Source organism: Apus apus, chromosome 2, assembly GCF_020740795.1.
Source record: "Apus apus isolate bApuApu2 chromosome 2, bApuApu2.pri.cur, whole genome shotgun sequence".
In the NCBI taxonomy this organism is placed as follows: Eukaryota; Metazoa; Chordata; class Aves; order Apodiformes; family Apodidae; genus Apus; species Apus apus.
Genome location: NC_067283.1, coordinates 143401672 through 143416907, shown reverse-complemented (window position 1 = coordinate 143416907; position 15236 = coordinate 143401672). Strand labels below are relative to the sequence as shown.

The 15236-nt window shown below is 41.2% G+C and overlaps 1 protein-coding gene across 3 annotated transcripts in view; it reads right to left on the bottom strand.

Annotated features, from left to right (window-relative positions):
- DEPTOR (DEP domain containing MTOR interacting protein) overlaps positions 1-15236 on the bottom strand; it is a 78078-nt gene that overhangs the window by 4634 nt on the left and 58208 nt on the right. The window contains exon 10 of one of the 3 annotated variants that reach the window (XM_051612617.1): positions 4816-5398. The exons of 1 other annotated variant lie outside the window; for it this stretch is intronic. In XM_051612617.1, the coding sequence (XP_051468577.1) occupies positions 5366-5398 (33 nt within the window). In that variant the 3' untranslated portion in view covers positions 4816-5365. Of the gene's footprint in view, positions 1-4815; positions 5399-5419; positions 5795-15236 lie in introns of those variants that run through there. One more of the 3 variants, XM_051612618.1, reaches the window with a different exon arrangement.

The window sequence follows — 15236 nt, the reverse complement described above, 5'->3', positions numbered from 1 at the left end:
GAGCCTCAAAGAGCCTTTTATTGCTCATTTCCTCATAGCTCTCCAAGGAGCCTGACAGGAGATAAGCATCCATTTTTATCGCTTTGACTTCAAGAAATGACAAAGCCCAGAAAAAATTCCGACCATTTTGTTGGTCAGTATGTGGTGATCTAAAAACCACAGAAACAATAACAGTTAAATAAAGGAGCACCAAAGTGAAAAGACTCTGTTAATTAAATTGTTAAATTGTATGTTACAGTAATAAGCATTTATTGTTAAGTATTTTGATTTCTCACTCTGGCATACAGCAGCCCACTGAAGTAGGGACAGCAGAAAAGGCACCTCTGTCCTTCTCTGGGTTTTCACTGACACATACAGAAGGATTAAGCAAATCCAGGTGTTTCCAGGAAAATGAAAAATTCAACTTCGATTGTACATTTGAACAGAAAGGATCTGGGAACCTATCGCTTAAAGAAGTTTGCAAAGATTTGTTGTGCCATTTATCATGGTTGGAGTTGATGAAATAGTTTGATGTGGTTATATTAAAGGTCTTTTCCAACCAAAATGATTCTACGATTCTATCATTAAACTAAAATGGCGACAAGAGGATTTATAATTAGTTACCGTAACGTTTAATGGCCCAAATCCGTACTGTGCTGTACTTGGAGCTGTACAGCCCTTCCTCCCCCTCACTAGTTACCGCTCATCACAGCAAGCTTTGGCTGCCGGCCCTTCCTTGGTCTTGCCAAGCTGCCCTGGAGATGTACATCCACACCCCCTCATTTTCTTGCTTAGAGAATTTCCTGCTGGCCAAAGCAAAGCTCCCTGGAGGGGGCTGCCTGCCCTGAGGCTGGGCAGCTGAGCCAGCGCTGATTGGGAGCTGCAGTGAGGAAGACTGCAGGGTGCTCCTCAGGGATGTCAGAGCCCGGCTGCACGTGTTGGGGCCAAGTTGCACAGCTACCTTAAAGCCAGTTATTGAATAAAAACATTGCTTACCTGTCACTAATTCTTATTTAGTCTCTGGATGACCTTAATATTTCTGAATGTTACAGGAGTATTATTTAGAAGAGGCAGTTAGCCTAGATCCTTGGATATTCAGATGCTGTTTGCACTCTAGTCTTTAGTCACCCACCCATGTGGAGCCAGGCTTTGATGGCTGAGCTTCACTCAATGTAATATTTTTTTTAAAAAGGCACAAAAAAAACCCTGAAAAAAATTACTTTCTTTTTCTAGGCATACTTTTTAGAAGGGTGCTGTGAAAGATCATGAAGAGCTGGAAATTCCCACCATAGAATTTGGTTTAAGTGACGATTGAACCAGCTCTTCAGGACAGCCCTAAAAAAACAATTAATTTTACAGATGCAGTGAGCACAACAGTTCATCACTGATCATGAAGTGAGTAACAGCCACACAGAGTCAACAGACAATGTATCTCAAAACAGTAGGGTAAGAGCATGGTTACATGGTCACTTTAATTTGACACGAATTTTGAAAAAAGCTTGAGATGAAGAGGAACACAAATGTCTGCACCAACATCCAGGGAATGCACGGCTGGGGTGGCTGGGAAGCTCCCCTTCTCCACAGGAGCAAGTGTGTGCCTCATTTAGTGGCTTCAGTGGGTTCACAATGGATTTATCATTTCCATTTCACTGACTGGATCAGTGTCCAGAATAAGTGTTGGGTTATTTGATTGAATTTTCTTTAAGAGAGTAATCAATGTTAGCAAACACAACATTGGCTTGAAATTCTTGAATACAAAGCTACGCTATGCAATGACACGTTAAAGATGGTGGTGAAAACAGTGTTTTTCAGCAGCACTGATCTATCTGGTTGCTGATGGGACCATTCAGGGTCTAAGACTGCAACGCACAAAGTCTCTACGAGCACACTTGAGTTTTTTCCTCTACCACCAAGGGCAACCAAACAAGATTTCCACAGGCTGCTTGACACCGATAGCTGCTCTGGCATCAGGTGCTAACAGTGTGAAGAGACGTTGAAAACATTGCCACCAACTCATTTTCATTGAAGGTGCAAATATTACTGTATATGTGGCAAGTATATGAAAGAAAATCTTAAAAAACACTGGAGATAAAGTAAAATGCAGCCTTGCAATCTTCTTTTGCTTTGGAGCAGCCAGGATTTCATCCCTGGACTCTGCACAGATCTGAACCAGATTTCTAGCAGCTGGTAGCTTAAGCCAGGGCCACGTCCTGCTGCAGAGCAGATCCCTTTGAAACCAAGGTACTTCAAAGGTTATTAGCACACTGCACAGAAACAAGAAGTTCCTGGGAAAGCTGTGTGTGAATCTGGGCTGGCTCAGTCATCCAGCATGAGACTGACTGGATTTAACCCTCTGTTCATAATACGTACACATAACAAACTACACGTGGTTATCTGATAATTTAGGACACTCTCCCTCAACTATCTTTTCTTCTTACCATCTGATGTGATGCCAAAGTCACACACATAATTTCTACTTTGAGAAAAGCCATTCAAAAAATGCGTGGAAAAAAGTATTAGTTTCTTTTTTGTTGTTTTTTTTTTTGTTGTTGTTGTTGTTTAAACCTTATCAGCATCAAATAGAAATTATTAATTCAGGCAAATGCAGGAGTTATATTCAACCCTGGAAAGTTCTTCAGCAATTTTCCTCAGAGCTAAAGTAAAAGATTCTAAGTGTAACTTCTTTCAGAGCTTTCTAAAGAAATGTACATTGTGACAATTTTACAGAATAAAATTGATACCAGAACTAACAATATAATTATTTCAAAAGAAATAGTCCAGTGTTAGTGGGTTTGCATCTCTTCTTGCTAATGAAAATAAAAATGAAATACATTAAAGGAACAGTCTGCTTACATTTCTGTTCTAGTATCACTACTCTCAATAACTATAAAAAAATGTTCTTTTTCATGTCCTACTAATCCTGCAGGGACAAGGATCAGCTGGCCAGTTTGAGTAGCTCAAGCTTATAATTGTTTCAGTATGTTAGTCTGAAAATCACTGTGATCTTCCAGAGGAAAAGTTCTTCATGTGTGGTTAGCAAAAGCATTGATTTTCTATATGTAACCTGCATGACAGACCTCATTTCTAGTAAATGTCAGGCCATGCTATCAGTAATTACCCTTCCTTACAGGCACCCATGCAAACTGGGGCTGAAGAATTAACATTTTGCAATTGTCAGTGACCTGGAGATAGATGTCTTAAGCAGAATACCCAAGAACTCAAGCTTTAATAGATAGTTTTTTAAACTTTGGGCCACTTCTAAGACAGAAATCTTTCTGGGTGATTTTCTGTGGTACGGCCACAGCTCTCACCTGTGAAGGTTACTGAATTGCTGAAATTGAGAAGGAAAAAGCAAACAAAAAATATATTTTATTTTTTTTTCCAATTGCCTGTTTAAAAAGGCAATATATCTGCTTTGGCTTTTCTTGTCTTGCTGACAGATTTCAGCAAAATTTGGAGAAGGCTTGGGTGCTACAGGAATATAACATCTGAAACTCAGCGTTCCAGCCTTTAGCAAGGAGGAAGGGGACACGCAAGCTTCCAACATTTCAAAGGAAGAGTTGTGCTTCCAGTGTGATTCCCCCTCCTTTACATTCCCCTTGCTCCCCTGGGGGTGCTGGGAACTGCTGTTCCAATCCCGCCTCCTGAGCACCACTATGGTCTCAAGGAAACAGATGGAAATCAAGACATCATAAGTTCCCTGATGAAGGAGCTGGGAAATGAGTGAAAGTAAACACTCCCATCTAAGACCGTTACTTTGTCAGGGAGGAACAAAAACTGGCAGCTTCTATTTTTTATTGAAGTTACCATTTTAAAAGAAGCTATTTTCAAGCAGGTAACCATGCAGGTTTCTCCTGCTGGTGGTTAGATCTCTTAAATAAAACTCCTGAGCTAATTAGCACATCATCTTCAACCTCACACAGGATGCCACAGTTTGTAAACAAAACACTTAGTGACAACACCAGACAATGAGGTTCCCTCTCCTTAGGGATTAAAGAACTAATGTTACTTTCAAACAAAATATGGGGAAAAAAAAAAGTTTGTGTATTAAAAGCTGGAGCTGTAATCTGATTTGGGACCCCACAACTCTTTCTGCCAGCAGAAAGGGACACCCTTGGTCTGACTTGCCAAGGACTCTGTGGGTTCTGATATTAAACCTCTTCCAAAGGGGAGGAAGGATCATAGCAGGACTTGGTGCCTGCACTCCCTGACCCTTTGTGCTGGCTCCAGGAGCAAAGTGCCAACGCCAGGCACCGCTCCCTTTTAATCTTGTGCCAGCAAAAACAAATAAATCAAAGGTTTTTTCTCCAGGCAAAATAAGTTCCCTGATGTGCCTGGCATGGTTGGAGGAAGGAGGCAATAGATACATATCTGGCTGGAGGCAAAGGGAGAGAGGGAGATGAAATGGAGGTGAAGATAGGATCAAGCTTTTGCGAACTAGCTTACACTCAGATCAGTAAACTGCAGCTTAAGTTTTCAGATAACTTAAAGTCCCAGTGAAATCAATGGCAAGGTGAATGTTAGGGTAGAAGGAACAAGTGCAGAGAAATCTGAGGCAGGAGGGAAATGGTGGAGGAGAGACGGCATAGGGCTCAGCTTCTTTTAGACCCTTACACACACCCCCTGCATTTATGCTGATACAGGGGCTCTTCTATTTTAACAGGCAACCCACAGCAAAAAAACAGGAATCCCCATGCTCAGCAAAGAGCCCGGGCTACAAAGATGCTGAATGTGCTCCTACAGAAGAGCCCAGGACACAAGACTAACCTTCCAAATAAAAAAAACAGGCAGCACAGAAATATTTGCTTCCACTCTGCTAAGCTTTACTGGAATGAAGAAAAGACATAAAAATTAGAGGTCCTGAAATTATGTTTCCAGTTAGATTTTTTTTTATTTTTTATTTTTTTTAAATCCATGCAATCTTGCTAAGATTAGTAAATCAAAGCTGGAGCCTAACAATTCCAAACCTCCTGCATGTCACTGAAAGGTTAAAAAATCACACAATGTCCTTTTCTGCATAACTGAGGTTACTGGATGAAACAGAATAAATTGCAGCTGTGTATTCAGCTCTGTAAATATCTCCAGCAAATGTGCAATTGGCTGTAGGGTGGGTGGTGGGGGAGTAGGCAAGTATCCAGGTCTTGCATAAACACAGGATTTTCCGTCTAGAGGGACCCATTTCTTGTTCCATCTTTACACCAGTGTTAAGCTGGCCCACTGTCCCACCAGTGGGCTAGAAACTGGGTACCAGCAGAGCCTGGTGCAATGCAAAGCAGAGAAAAGCATCTCCATTTACAGAATTACAAATGTAATGGTGTAATTCTGGCTCTCCATCTTGGTCTGTGGCTGCAGTCTGGTACGGCTGGTTTGCTTCCACATGGCTTCATTACATACTTTCATTGCATAGATTCATTACACACTTTTAAAAAAAAAAAAAATAGCTGAATTTTTTATAGTAACCCACAGTGGAGAAGAGGAGGCTGAGGGGAGACCTCATTGCCCTCTACATCCAGAAAGGAAGTTGTGGTGAGGTGGATGTTGGCCCCTTCTCCCTAGTGACCAGCGATAGGACAAGAGGAAATGGGGTCAAGTTGTGCCAGGGGAGGTTCAGGCTGGATATTAGAGTGAGGCATTGGAACAGGCTGCCCAGGGAGGTGGTGGGGTCACCATCCCTGGAGATGTTCAAAAAAGGGGTAGACACGGTGTTTCGTAAGATGGTTTAGTGGTTAGGGATTGTAGGGTGGATGGTTGAACTTGATGATCTTGAAGATTTTTTCCAACCTGTATGATTCTATGATTCTATACTCATTGGTCTCTAAATGGAAAAAAAACCACCACAAAAAAACCAACAATATAATATAAAAACTATATAATATAAAAAGTAAGTACCTCTAATAAAATATAACATAATAAGTCATATTATATCCAATTAAGTCTTATGTTCTCAAAGGGCCTCTTCATTGATTCTGTCCCTCCACCCCTCCCGCCCCACTGACAGGAATCAATGGGTATTTCAGTCTTTTTTTTTTCACTAGGAATAGAATGAAACCATTGCTGTGCAAACTCCACAAATAGAGTGGACAAATGAGAGGGGGAAAAGAACTGACCTAATAGCCCATGAGAACAACTCTTGTTTTGGGGTGGGTGGCTTTCAGTCTGCACGCAAACCTTGGCTCTGCAGGGGCAGTTTCCCCGAGGGACTGGCTGAGGGGTCAGACAAACACTGACACAGCAAACAGGAATTACTCCTGTAGGTAAATGAAAGCTGTCTGTAGATACCTGAAGGGTAACAGCAGTAAGAACCTAATACCCTGAAAGGCAAACCTTCCATAAATAGGGAATAGGGAAATATAGGTCAATGCTTCTCATGGCCCTAATTGGGAATTGGTGTGTAAAATGAATGACTGAATGAGTCCCAGCAAGAAATACCCACAGGTAAAACAAACTAAGCTGGATTGGGCCAGATCAGGAAAACAAACCAGTGACTGCTTGCTTAACTTTGTGTTTTTATCGTACACTGCAATTTGATACCTACCACTGAACAGCTCTGAAAATGTTAACTAACTAGAATGGCTGAAGGTGGCTCTGGATGAAATAGTGCATCAGGAACCAAAGAACACAAGGACTTAGTTTAGAAATCGTATCATTTCATGCTTGGGTTGAAATTTCAGTGATCTTTGGAGTTTTTTTGGTATATCTATACATAAATTACAGTTGATAAAAGAAAGCCACACATAATGAAAAAAAAACCCTAAAGCTATTTATCAGTTTACTTAGAAGGTCAAATATAATTAGGCTAAACAAAGTAAATATAGTTCATTTAGGGCCCATTTTAGTTAAAAGCAGTCCCCAAACAAGATCTATGCAGGGCACCCTCAGCACCCTCTGCTATCAAGCCTTGTACTGAGCAGCAATGGTCTGTGCCATTCGAGACAAACAGCTGCTCTCTGTTTGCACAGACAAAAGTGCAATTGTTTTTCCATGTGTTTGACTGGCTAAACAGAGCCTTGGCTTTAATGCAATGTGTTTCCCAAATCATTCGCTTATATCATGAAAGGAAGCCAGCTTGTGTCTTGAGCAGCAACAAGAGAAGACTTGGAGAAGAGTGGGGAAGGGTCTGTAAAGCAGGCAGCAGCCCAAGGTGCCTGGGGCAAGAGCTGAGATAGCCACGATCCTGTGAACCCAACAGCACCTGAGAATCCCTCCAAGGCTTGAAGTGAAATGGATATTGCAACTAAACCTAACAATACAAAAGGCTTTTCATCCTCAATTGATAGCAAAAGCAGTTCAAAACGCCAGCAATTTGCTGTACTGGCCTCTAATTTTATATCTTTTTTGTAGACTCTTAGGACACTCTTTTTAAAGATATCAGCTACTCTGCAGGTAACTTTTTCAGATGACAGTCCTCTCTTTGGAGAGCCTGGACAGCCTAAGACTGACCTGCAATAGCTTAAGAAAGCTTGAGGAAGAGCAACATCCCAGCTGTTCTGGCTGGCACCAGATCTTGCTGCTCAATGGGCTATAGACCATGCTGGAATTTGGAAGCTGTATCAAAACACAAGCACAGCCCTGTTTCACAGGGCAGCTGAAACCAAGACTACTTTTGCTCCCTCTGAATGCCTGCAGCTGTAAGACTTCAGAAACAATCAAGAAAGCACTTTCATAAATGCAGCAAGATCAGATATCTGGTCTGGTTTATGGCCGGGTTATCCGGCCATAAAAACCAACTTACTCAAAAAGGATTTTTTAAGCCTACTTTTTATTAAAATAATGTGATTAAATTTTAAAAATCTACTGACCCCCAGTTACAAACCTGCAGACAATTTTTTGGTTTGTTTTCTGAATTGTATTTTCTGTTGATGAGAAGGAACCAATGTACTGATACAAGTAGCTCCCTTGTTGCCCAACAGCTTTTTAGGTGACCAGCCTACAAACAAATACAATTCTAATGTCAACTACACTGTTTTAAATGCAGAAGAGCAAGCTCTTAGGTATTATGAAAGTTTCTGTGTTTGCATAAGATTTCAGTTGTAAAGAAGAAAAAAAAAAAAAGTAATGTTATTGCCCAGTAAAACTCCCAGTCTGCTAAAAGTGTCTTTAGAAAAATTCACACAGAGTTATTGGAAATCTAATACTGTTCTGCAGGCCAAAATTCAGGTCTGGGAGAAGCAAGTAAAACCTTGCTAAAGCTGTGCACTGTAAGTTTAGGGGAAAAAAAAAAAGAAATTCACTGTTAAAGGTGAAATTTAAACTCAAATGATAAACCCACTCCTTTTATATTCCACATAGGAATTCCCACTGCCTTAATTCCTTCCTGTGTAGTGAATAATATGGATCCTGTTGTTCAAAAATAGGACTGAAAATCATATGACTTTATGAAAGTCATAAAGACTGAAAATCTTTTGTAGTGCAGTTTTCACTGTGCATCCTGCTGGAGTGACATTTGAGCACTGCACTGCCCATCTGCAGAAGAGTAGGTCTTTCCCTTATGCTTCACAGGGGAGGTGAATTTTCTCACATAGAATTTTTATTTCTTTATCATGTAACAGTCCCTGATAGCCACAGCAAGCACCTCATCTCTAGTCCAATAGTTGATTTTATGTCCACCAACACAGAAGAACAGAAACCTATGGTCCGCTGAACCAAGTGCATCTACTTGGTGGTGACTGTGCTCAGAGACATCTGCACAGGGTGGAGTTCAAGTAACCATCCAAAACAACTGCATAAGAAGTACTGGGGCTCGGGAGAGATGTCTTCAAAACAAATCGATCTTTAACTCTGTGGGGAAAAAGGCAAGGAAAACCAGGGAAATGAGCAAAAAAATGGAGATCCACCAAGAAACAGGAATGCAGGATGAAACTCTCATGTCTGAAAACCAAGGGAGCTTTGTCATGGATTCAAAAGATCCAGAATGCCATGCTTAAAAGTCTAGTGATTATTAGTGGGAAACAGTGTGAAACAGAGGAAAATTTTGGTAAGAGACTAGAATATAGTAGCACTTGAAGTAGAAAGCCTCTACTCATCCTCATAATAGTTACAACCTTGGCAGGGATGGCAGGGTGGTATGTTGCAAAGAAACAATTTGAAGTCGATGCAAACACAAAGTCCTTGCCAGGAGGAGGATGGCTTAGCAAGGGCACAATTGTGCAAACTGAGTTCTGAAACTCAGTGGAGTCTGTGCAGTTGTAGCACTGCTGCAAGGGGATTGTACAGCCTGTAAATTTGGATCTGTGTGTTACTCTGAGACTGGGAAACCTAGACTATATGTTGGGAAGCACAGCTCCAGAAAACACAAGGGAACTTCAGCAAACTTGGGGTTTTATTAATTTGTACTGGTACAAAAATGGATCTAAAAAAAATGTTTTGATTATGTCCAATTTGTTGGTATTCTCCATCTGTCTAATCCCACTACCTATGCATTCTAGTAGGAAAATGGTCAGCATAGTTGCACAGAGAGGTTGTGACAGGGTAAAGAAAATAATCCAAATCCAAACTGTGTCTTCCATGTGGCCACCACAGGGCAGGTTCCTCCAGCACACCAGTGGTACAGCGTCTCTAAGACAATCTCCTGCCATTCAGAGAGGTCCAACACTGATAGGGCTTCCACCACAGAAGAGGAACAAAACGGAATGAGTAGCTGGCACAGCCAAGGGGTAGAAGAGAGACCGATTCATAGATCATCCAAAGCTGCACTGGGATTCCCAATGCCAAAGGGAAATGGGCACTGCTGAGAAAACATCTCACGATTTCCATTAACCTAGAGACACTGTGCTAATGAAAGGATGATCAAGGCCATAAGGACTCTGTTGTTGCACTAGCAGTATTCTGTAATGAAAGCAAAGGAGAGATTTGCCAAACCTTTCCTCCTTTTGGCAAGCAGACACAAGGTCTGGCAGTGACACACAATGCAGCTCCCAAAATAATGTTTTCCTTCAGTAAAAGAAGTCCCCAGTTTGCCAAGAGGGCTGAATTCACAAAACTCTCAGACAAGAGGAGATGGGTACAATGCAGCCTGCTGCCCAGTACTTATAGAACTATGTTACTGTCACAATTTTGATGTCAAGAGTACCAGAGGCTTAGGGTAGGTCCAACCTATTGAAAAGTGGTAACAGCACTCACTCTAAAAAATTTGGGAACTACCCATTAATTAAACACAGCCACTGGAAATAGAAACTTTGGGACAGTTCCAGAGACATCACTACAGCTCACCAGCAAACTCCTTGAGTGAATTAGACCACAGAACAAAAAGAAAAGGCAGGCAGAGGGCAGGAACACCCAGGCACAAATTCGTACATTGATCGGTAAAGTATGGAGACTGCTACACATGCTGTTAAACAGTTGTCAGGGACAACCAACCACTAATACATTTATCATGTCAGTGGCAGAGCTGAGTATTTTCACATTCACAAATATTTAAACTCTTCCAACTTCTGTTGAATCATCATGCTACTGACTAACACAGCTGCCTTGTTGAAGTTTTCTTTAAAGTCCTTCAGAAATATTTCTAATAAATATTAAATGAATAAAACATAGCATCCAAAATGTTGACCATTATGTTCTTACTATGCTCTTAACACATCCTAATGTGACAACTGCTCTTCTTGAGCACGACTGACAAAATGTTCAAGGCTAATGGCCACCTGCATTGTCTCACTCTCTCCAGTCTCTGTGATGGACAGTACCGTATTAAAACTGAGGTTCTGGTTACAACTGCATGAAGTGAAAGATGGAGCTACGACTTGTTTCAATTTTCTTTGGTTTCGCAAAATCAGAGTTGGTAAATTTTATGGTAAAGTATCAAACCTAATTTCTTAATACTAGATTTCTCTAAAGTCATAGGTCCTTAAATAGAGCTTCCACATCTCTAGCAGGAAGAATGGACCCTTATGTTACAATTTATAATTCTATACTACCATAAAATGAGGCACTCACAGAGACAAGCTTGAAACTTTATACATATATCTACACTCCAGCCCTACAGCGGTGACATTCATCACATGCAGTGCTACGTGCATTTAGCTCTGCGGCTTTGCTATTTATGGACAAGCTATGAAAGCAGTTTGTCAGCAACTTTTCTTGAGTGTTCACATTACCAAATACATTCATTCTGAATTCACTTCAATGTAATTATCAAATTCAGCAGCAAGCTCATCACACAGCTAAAGGAAAATACCAACCTGCTTCAGTGTTTTCATGCTGTAATTGAAAACAGATGGCAACTCCTGCCATTTATTCGGTTCTACAATCAGTAACATGTTGGTATAAGATAAGACTTCTAAGACTGAATTGCATCTGCTTCAACAACACCATATGCTAGTGCACGGTATAAATATTTATCCAAACCTACTTCATCTTCTCATTTACAGCTCAGTCACATGAGACAGTGAAAGTACCCTTTGGATACCTTCAATTAGCACTGAAGCATCTCCCCAGTGTTTTAAAGGGTTTGAGTCCCAGCACCAAACACTGAGGGATCTTCCCTGTCCTAAGCTTCATGGAGAGGGTTAAATGGAGGCATGTTCATTGTCCCTTATTTATATCGTCTCAGCTCTGGGTAAGCTGCCTTTAGCTTCTCTGCTTTTCCCACTACCCTGTAAAACACTGGACACTGGCCACAGCCATAAATGGGAATTTTTTTTCCTCAGGGAATTTTTTTTATTATTATTATTTTTTTTAATCTTGCTTGTGAAGCAGTTAAGCAATCATCAGTTTTGAGGTCAGATTGGCAAGGATCACAGAGTGGGTTTTGCTTTTCTCTGCAGCATGGACTTCAATCTCCCAAGAATTTCACAGTTCAAATTTCTTACTGTTGCAGGAATTTAAGGCATTGGTGATTCCACTGACTTCACATGCATTTGGGTTGCTTTATCCCCTACTTGGCACCTTATACTGCATAGCTTTTAGTTCTTTGTGTTATAAAGCTGTAATACATTGAGACTATGGCAGTATATGGATTCAGTGGACTAATCAGATAGTTCTTATGCTCCTGTGACAGCAGGGAGACTGGGCTTGATGACCCTGATGGATCTGACAGCAATCTGCTCCATGAAACTGTGACTTCTCAGTTACACTTGAGATTTGGCTCTGATTCTCCTAATGAAATGACTTGAGAACCTGGACCTGAAATAATCACTTGTGAATGCAGAAGATGAGGGCACAGGCAGAAAATTTATGAGGCTGACCTCCTCTCTGTGCCAGCTTTTAAAGACCAGAAGGAGAGCAGAGCCATGCTGAAATGGTGCTGGCTGTATACCTTAATCCCCAAGCAGAGCTCAAATCAGAAAAGACTGGTAACAGTGACCACATGTGGTCTTCCAAACTCCCTGCTAATAACTGAAAGAAGAACTAAAATAAAGAAGCTTGAGTGGCCGTTGGCAATTTTTTATGATACAAAGACCTTGAGTGTAACACCTATAAGTACTAAATTGCTCACAATCAGTTTAAGGAATCAGATATTCTTTCGCACTTCTCAAAGTTTAGATCTGGGCACTGATTTCTCCAGCCAAAGGGAAGACAGATAAACATCAAATTGGATGATCGATTTGTCTCTTTCACAAGCCTCACACTAAGCCAGGTCTATCACACTGTTGCAGTGATGTCACACTAAATAACAAAGTGTGCCGCATAATTTAAGTCACCAGTTTGAAGTCAAGTTGTGTAACTTTTCATAGAATGCTTCTACTTTAAAAACAGAATGTAACTTACAGGATAAAACCCTGAAAAAAGGGGGAAGAGCTTTCCTGGCAACAACTCACAATATTTAGTAGTATCATCAGCAGAGACCTGAATTTTGTAGCCAGTCAATACTGAATATTATGCAATCTGGAAACTTCAAGATCCTGGTGTTCCTGTCTTCCACTACTGATGACAGCAGACAGCAAAACAGAGCTGCAAATCCTTTAGAAGTACAGCTCACAGTGTTGGCTCCTTTCAGAGCTCCGCGTCACCTCCAGCTCCCCCTTGTTACTGGACTTACTGCAACCGTGCTCTTGGCAAGGCTGTCACAGCCAACTGCACTTCAACAAACCGGGTCTAAAAATGCTTTAAATAAAGCTCATTGACAAGATACTTATTAATTTATTTGCTCAGCTTCATATTTGAAACCTCAGACTGTCAGTGGTAATCTTATTTACTGGCCTCAGAAGAGGTATCAAGATCTATAGGCGAGTAAGTCACACCTTCTCACACCTCTTCAGCAGACCATGCTAGTAAGGACTTTCTCATAATTAAGTTGTCTGAAAATGCCCTCAGAAGAGGATGTCTCATGTCATGAGATAGCACATGCTGCCACTCAGAGGGGCACATGTGCACAGTTCCCAACACAGGAAGGACATGGAGCTGCTGGAGCAAGTCCAGAGAAGGGCCACAAAGATGATCAAAGGGCTGGAGCACCTCTCCTGTGAAGACAGGCTGAGAGAGTTAGGGCTGTTCAGTCTGAAAAGAAGAAGGCTCCCAGTAGACCTTATAGTGGCCTTCCAGTACCTGAAGGGTCTACAGGAAAGCTGGGGAGGGACTTTTACAAGGACATGTAGTGAGAAGATGAGGGGTAATGGTTTCAAACAGGAAAAGGGCAGATTTAGATTGGATATTAGGAATAAATTCTTTAGCATGAGGGTGGTGAGACATTGAAACAGGTTGCCCAGGGAAGTTATGGAAGCTCCATCCCTGGAATTGTTCAAGGCCAGGTTGGATGGGGCTTTGAGCAACCTGGTCTAGTGGTAGGTGTCCCTCCTTGCCCATGGAGGGGTGGTTGGAACTAGATGATCTCTAAGGTCCCCTTCCAAGCCAAACCACTCTGTCATTCTGTGATTCTGTGAAGAGGGACCCATGTATCCCAGCTCAGCACTGTGTCCACCATACAGCTGCAGTGTGTGGTCAAAGCTCCATCAAGTTCATTGAGATTTCAACTGAGACTACCAGTTCACAGCTGTGTGGAGCAGGCCAGGAACCCAGCCAAGGTCAGACTGAAAGCAAGACACCACAAAATCCTTCAGGTAGGTTGAGCCTAAAATGTTTACTGCTTTAAATAATACACAGTGGAGTAATAAGTGCACAAAGTTAGGTCCTACAATGAGATTGTAGGCAGCAGTCTTCTTTCAACAATTTGTCCAGCATAATGCAAATACAGGAATGCATTGTTCTCCAAGAGAAATAAATGCAAAATTACAAGCTTTACAAATAAAGACACTTCCAAAACACTGGATACATCTCCTCAGGAGTAAAAATCCTGCTGCTACTGCCAAGAACTTTTCTACAAAGTGCAACGCCAAGTCTTGGCTCTTCTTCAAATTCTTGCCCTTTTCATCATAGCCAACTTTCCTTGTTAGTGCTCCTTTCGAGTAGTACTCAGAGCAACACTGACAGACAAAAGCCTCTTGCACAAGCCCACTAGAAGTTACCAGGCCCAATAGTCTATTTTCAAAGTGCCCCTCCTGCAGCTTTCACACAGAGGAAGGTTTATTTCCAAGGAGCTGTCATGTAAAGCCTGTCATATGATTCCTTTGAATTTGCCAGATTGAGGAGTTCTGTAAACAGATGGATTAAGTGACATAGATTTGTAAAAATTTCAAATACTGCACTTTAATTTGCATACCTATTGCCATGGGAACACCTCATCAAACCCTCCTATCTTCAAAGAAAATTGGCATTTCTTCACCAGAGGCTAAAGGTGTTCAGCATTTCTGAAACAGGAGCACCAATTTTGGTACCTAAATAGAGACTCATCTAATACAGGTCCATAATGTTTTATGTGCAATTCTGCTCTGAAAAGCAATTTTATATAAAGATAGCACCTTTGCAAATAATCGGATCTGCCTTTTCTGCAAATTCAAGGCAACATATACTATGTTTTGGTGTCTAAAATACTGTTTTCTCCCCTCAGGACAGTGGATTATTTTACATTTTTATGTCTTGAGTGGTTCAAATAAACCTCTGTCACCCCAACAGACTACATGAGCACATGTAGGACACAAATGGAAGACATGAGGACATAACTCAATAGATAAAACCAGTTTCAGAGGTGAAATATGAAAGAACCCAGCTTAACTGAAACATCCTAGTGTGCAGTCACAGGGCTGCCAGCATGAAATCAAAAATACATACAAACCAAAGGCCCACTATACTCAGCTCTAAGCTGCTGAGTGTGGAAGTGAAATCTCTAAGATTATACATTTGACACCCCAGTGTTATTTTTATAAGTCAGGTTTCAGAATAGATCTACTTGATTGCTAACTGCTGTATTCAGAGAGTAGAAGATG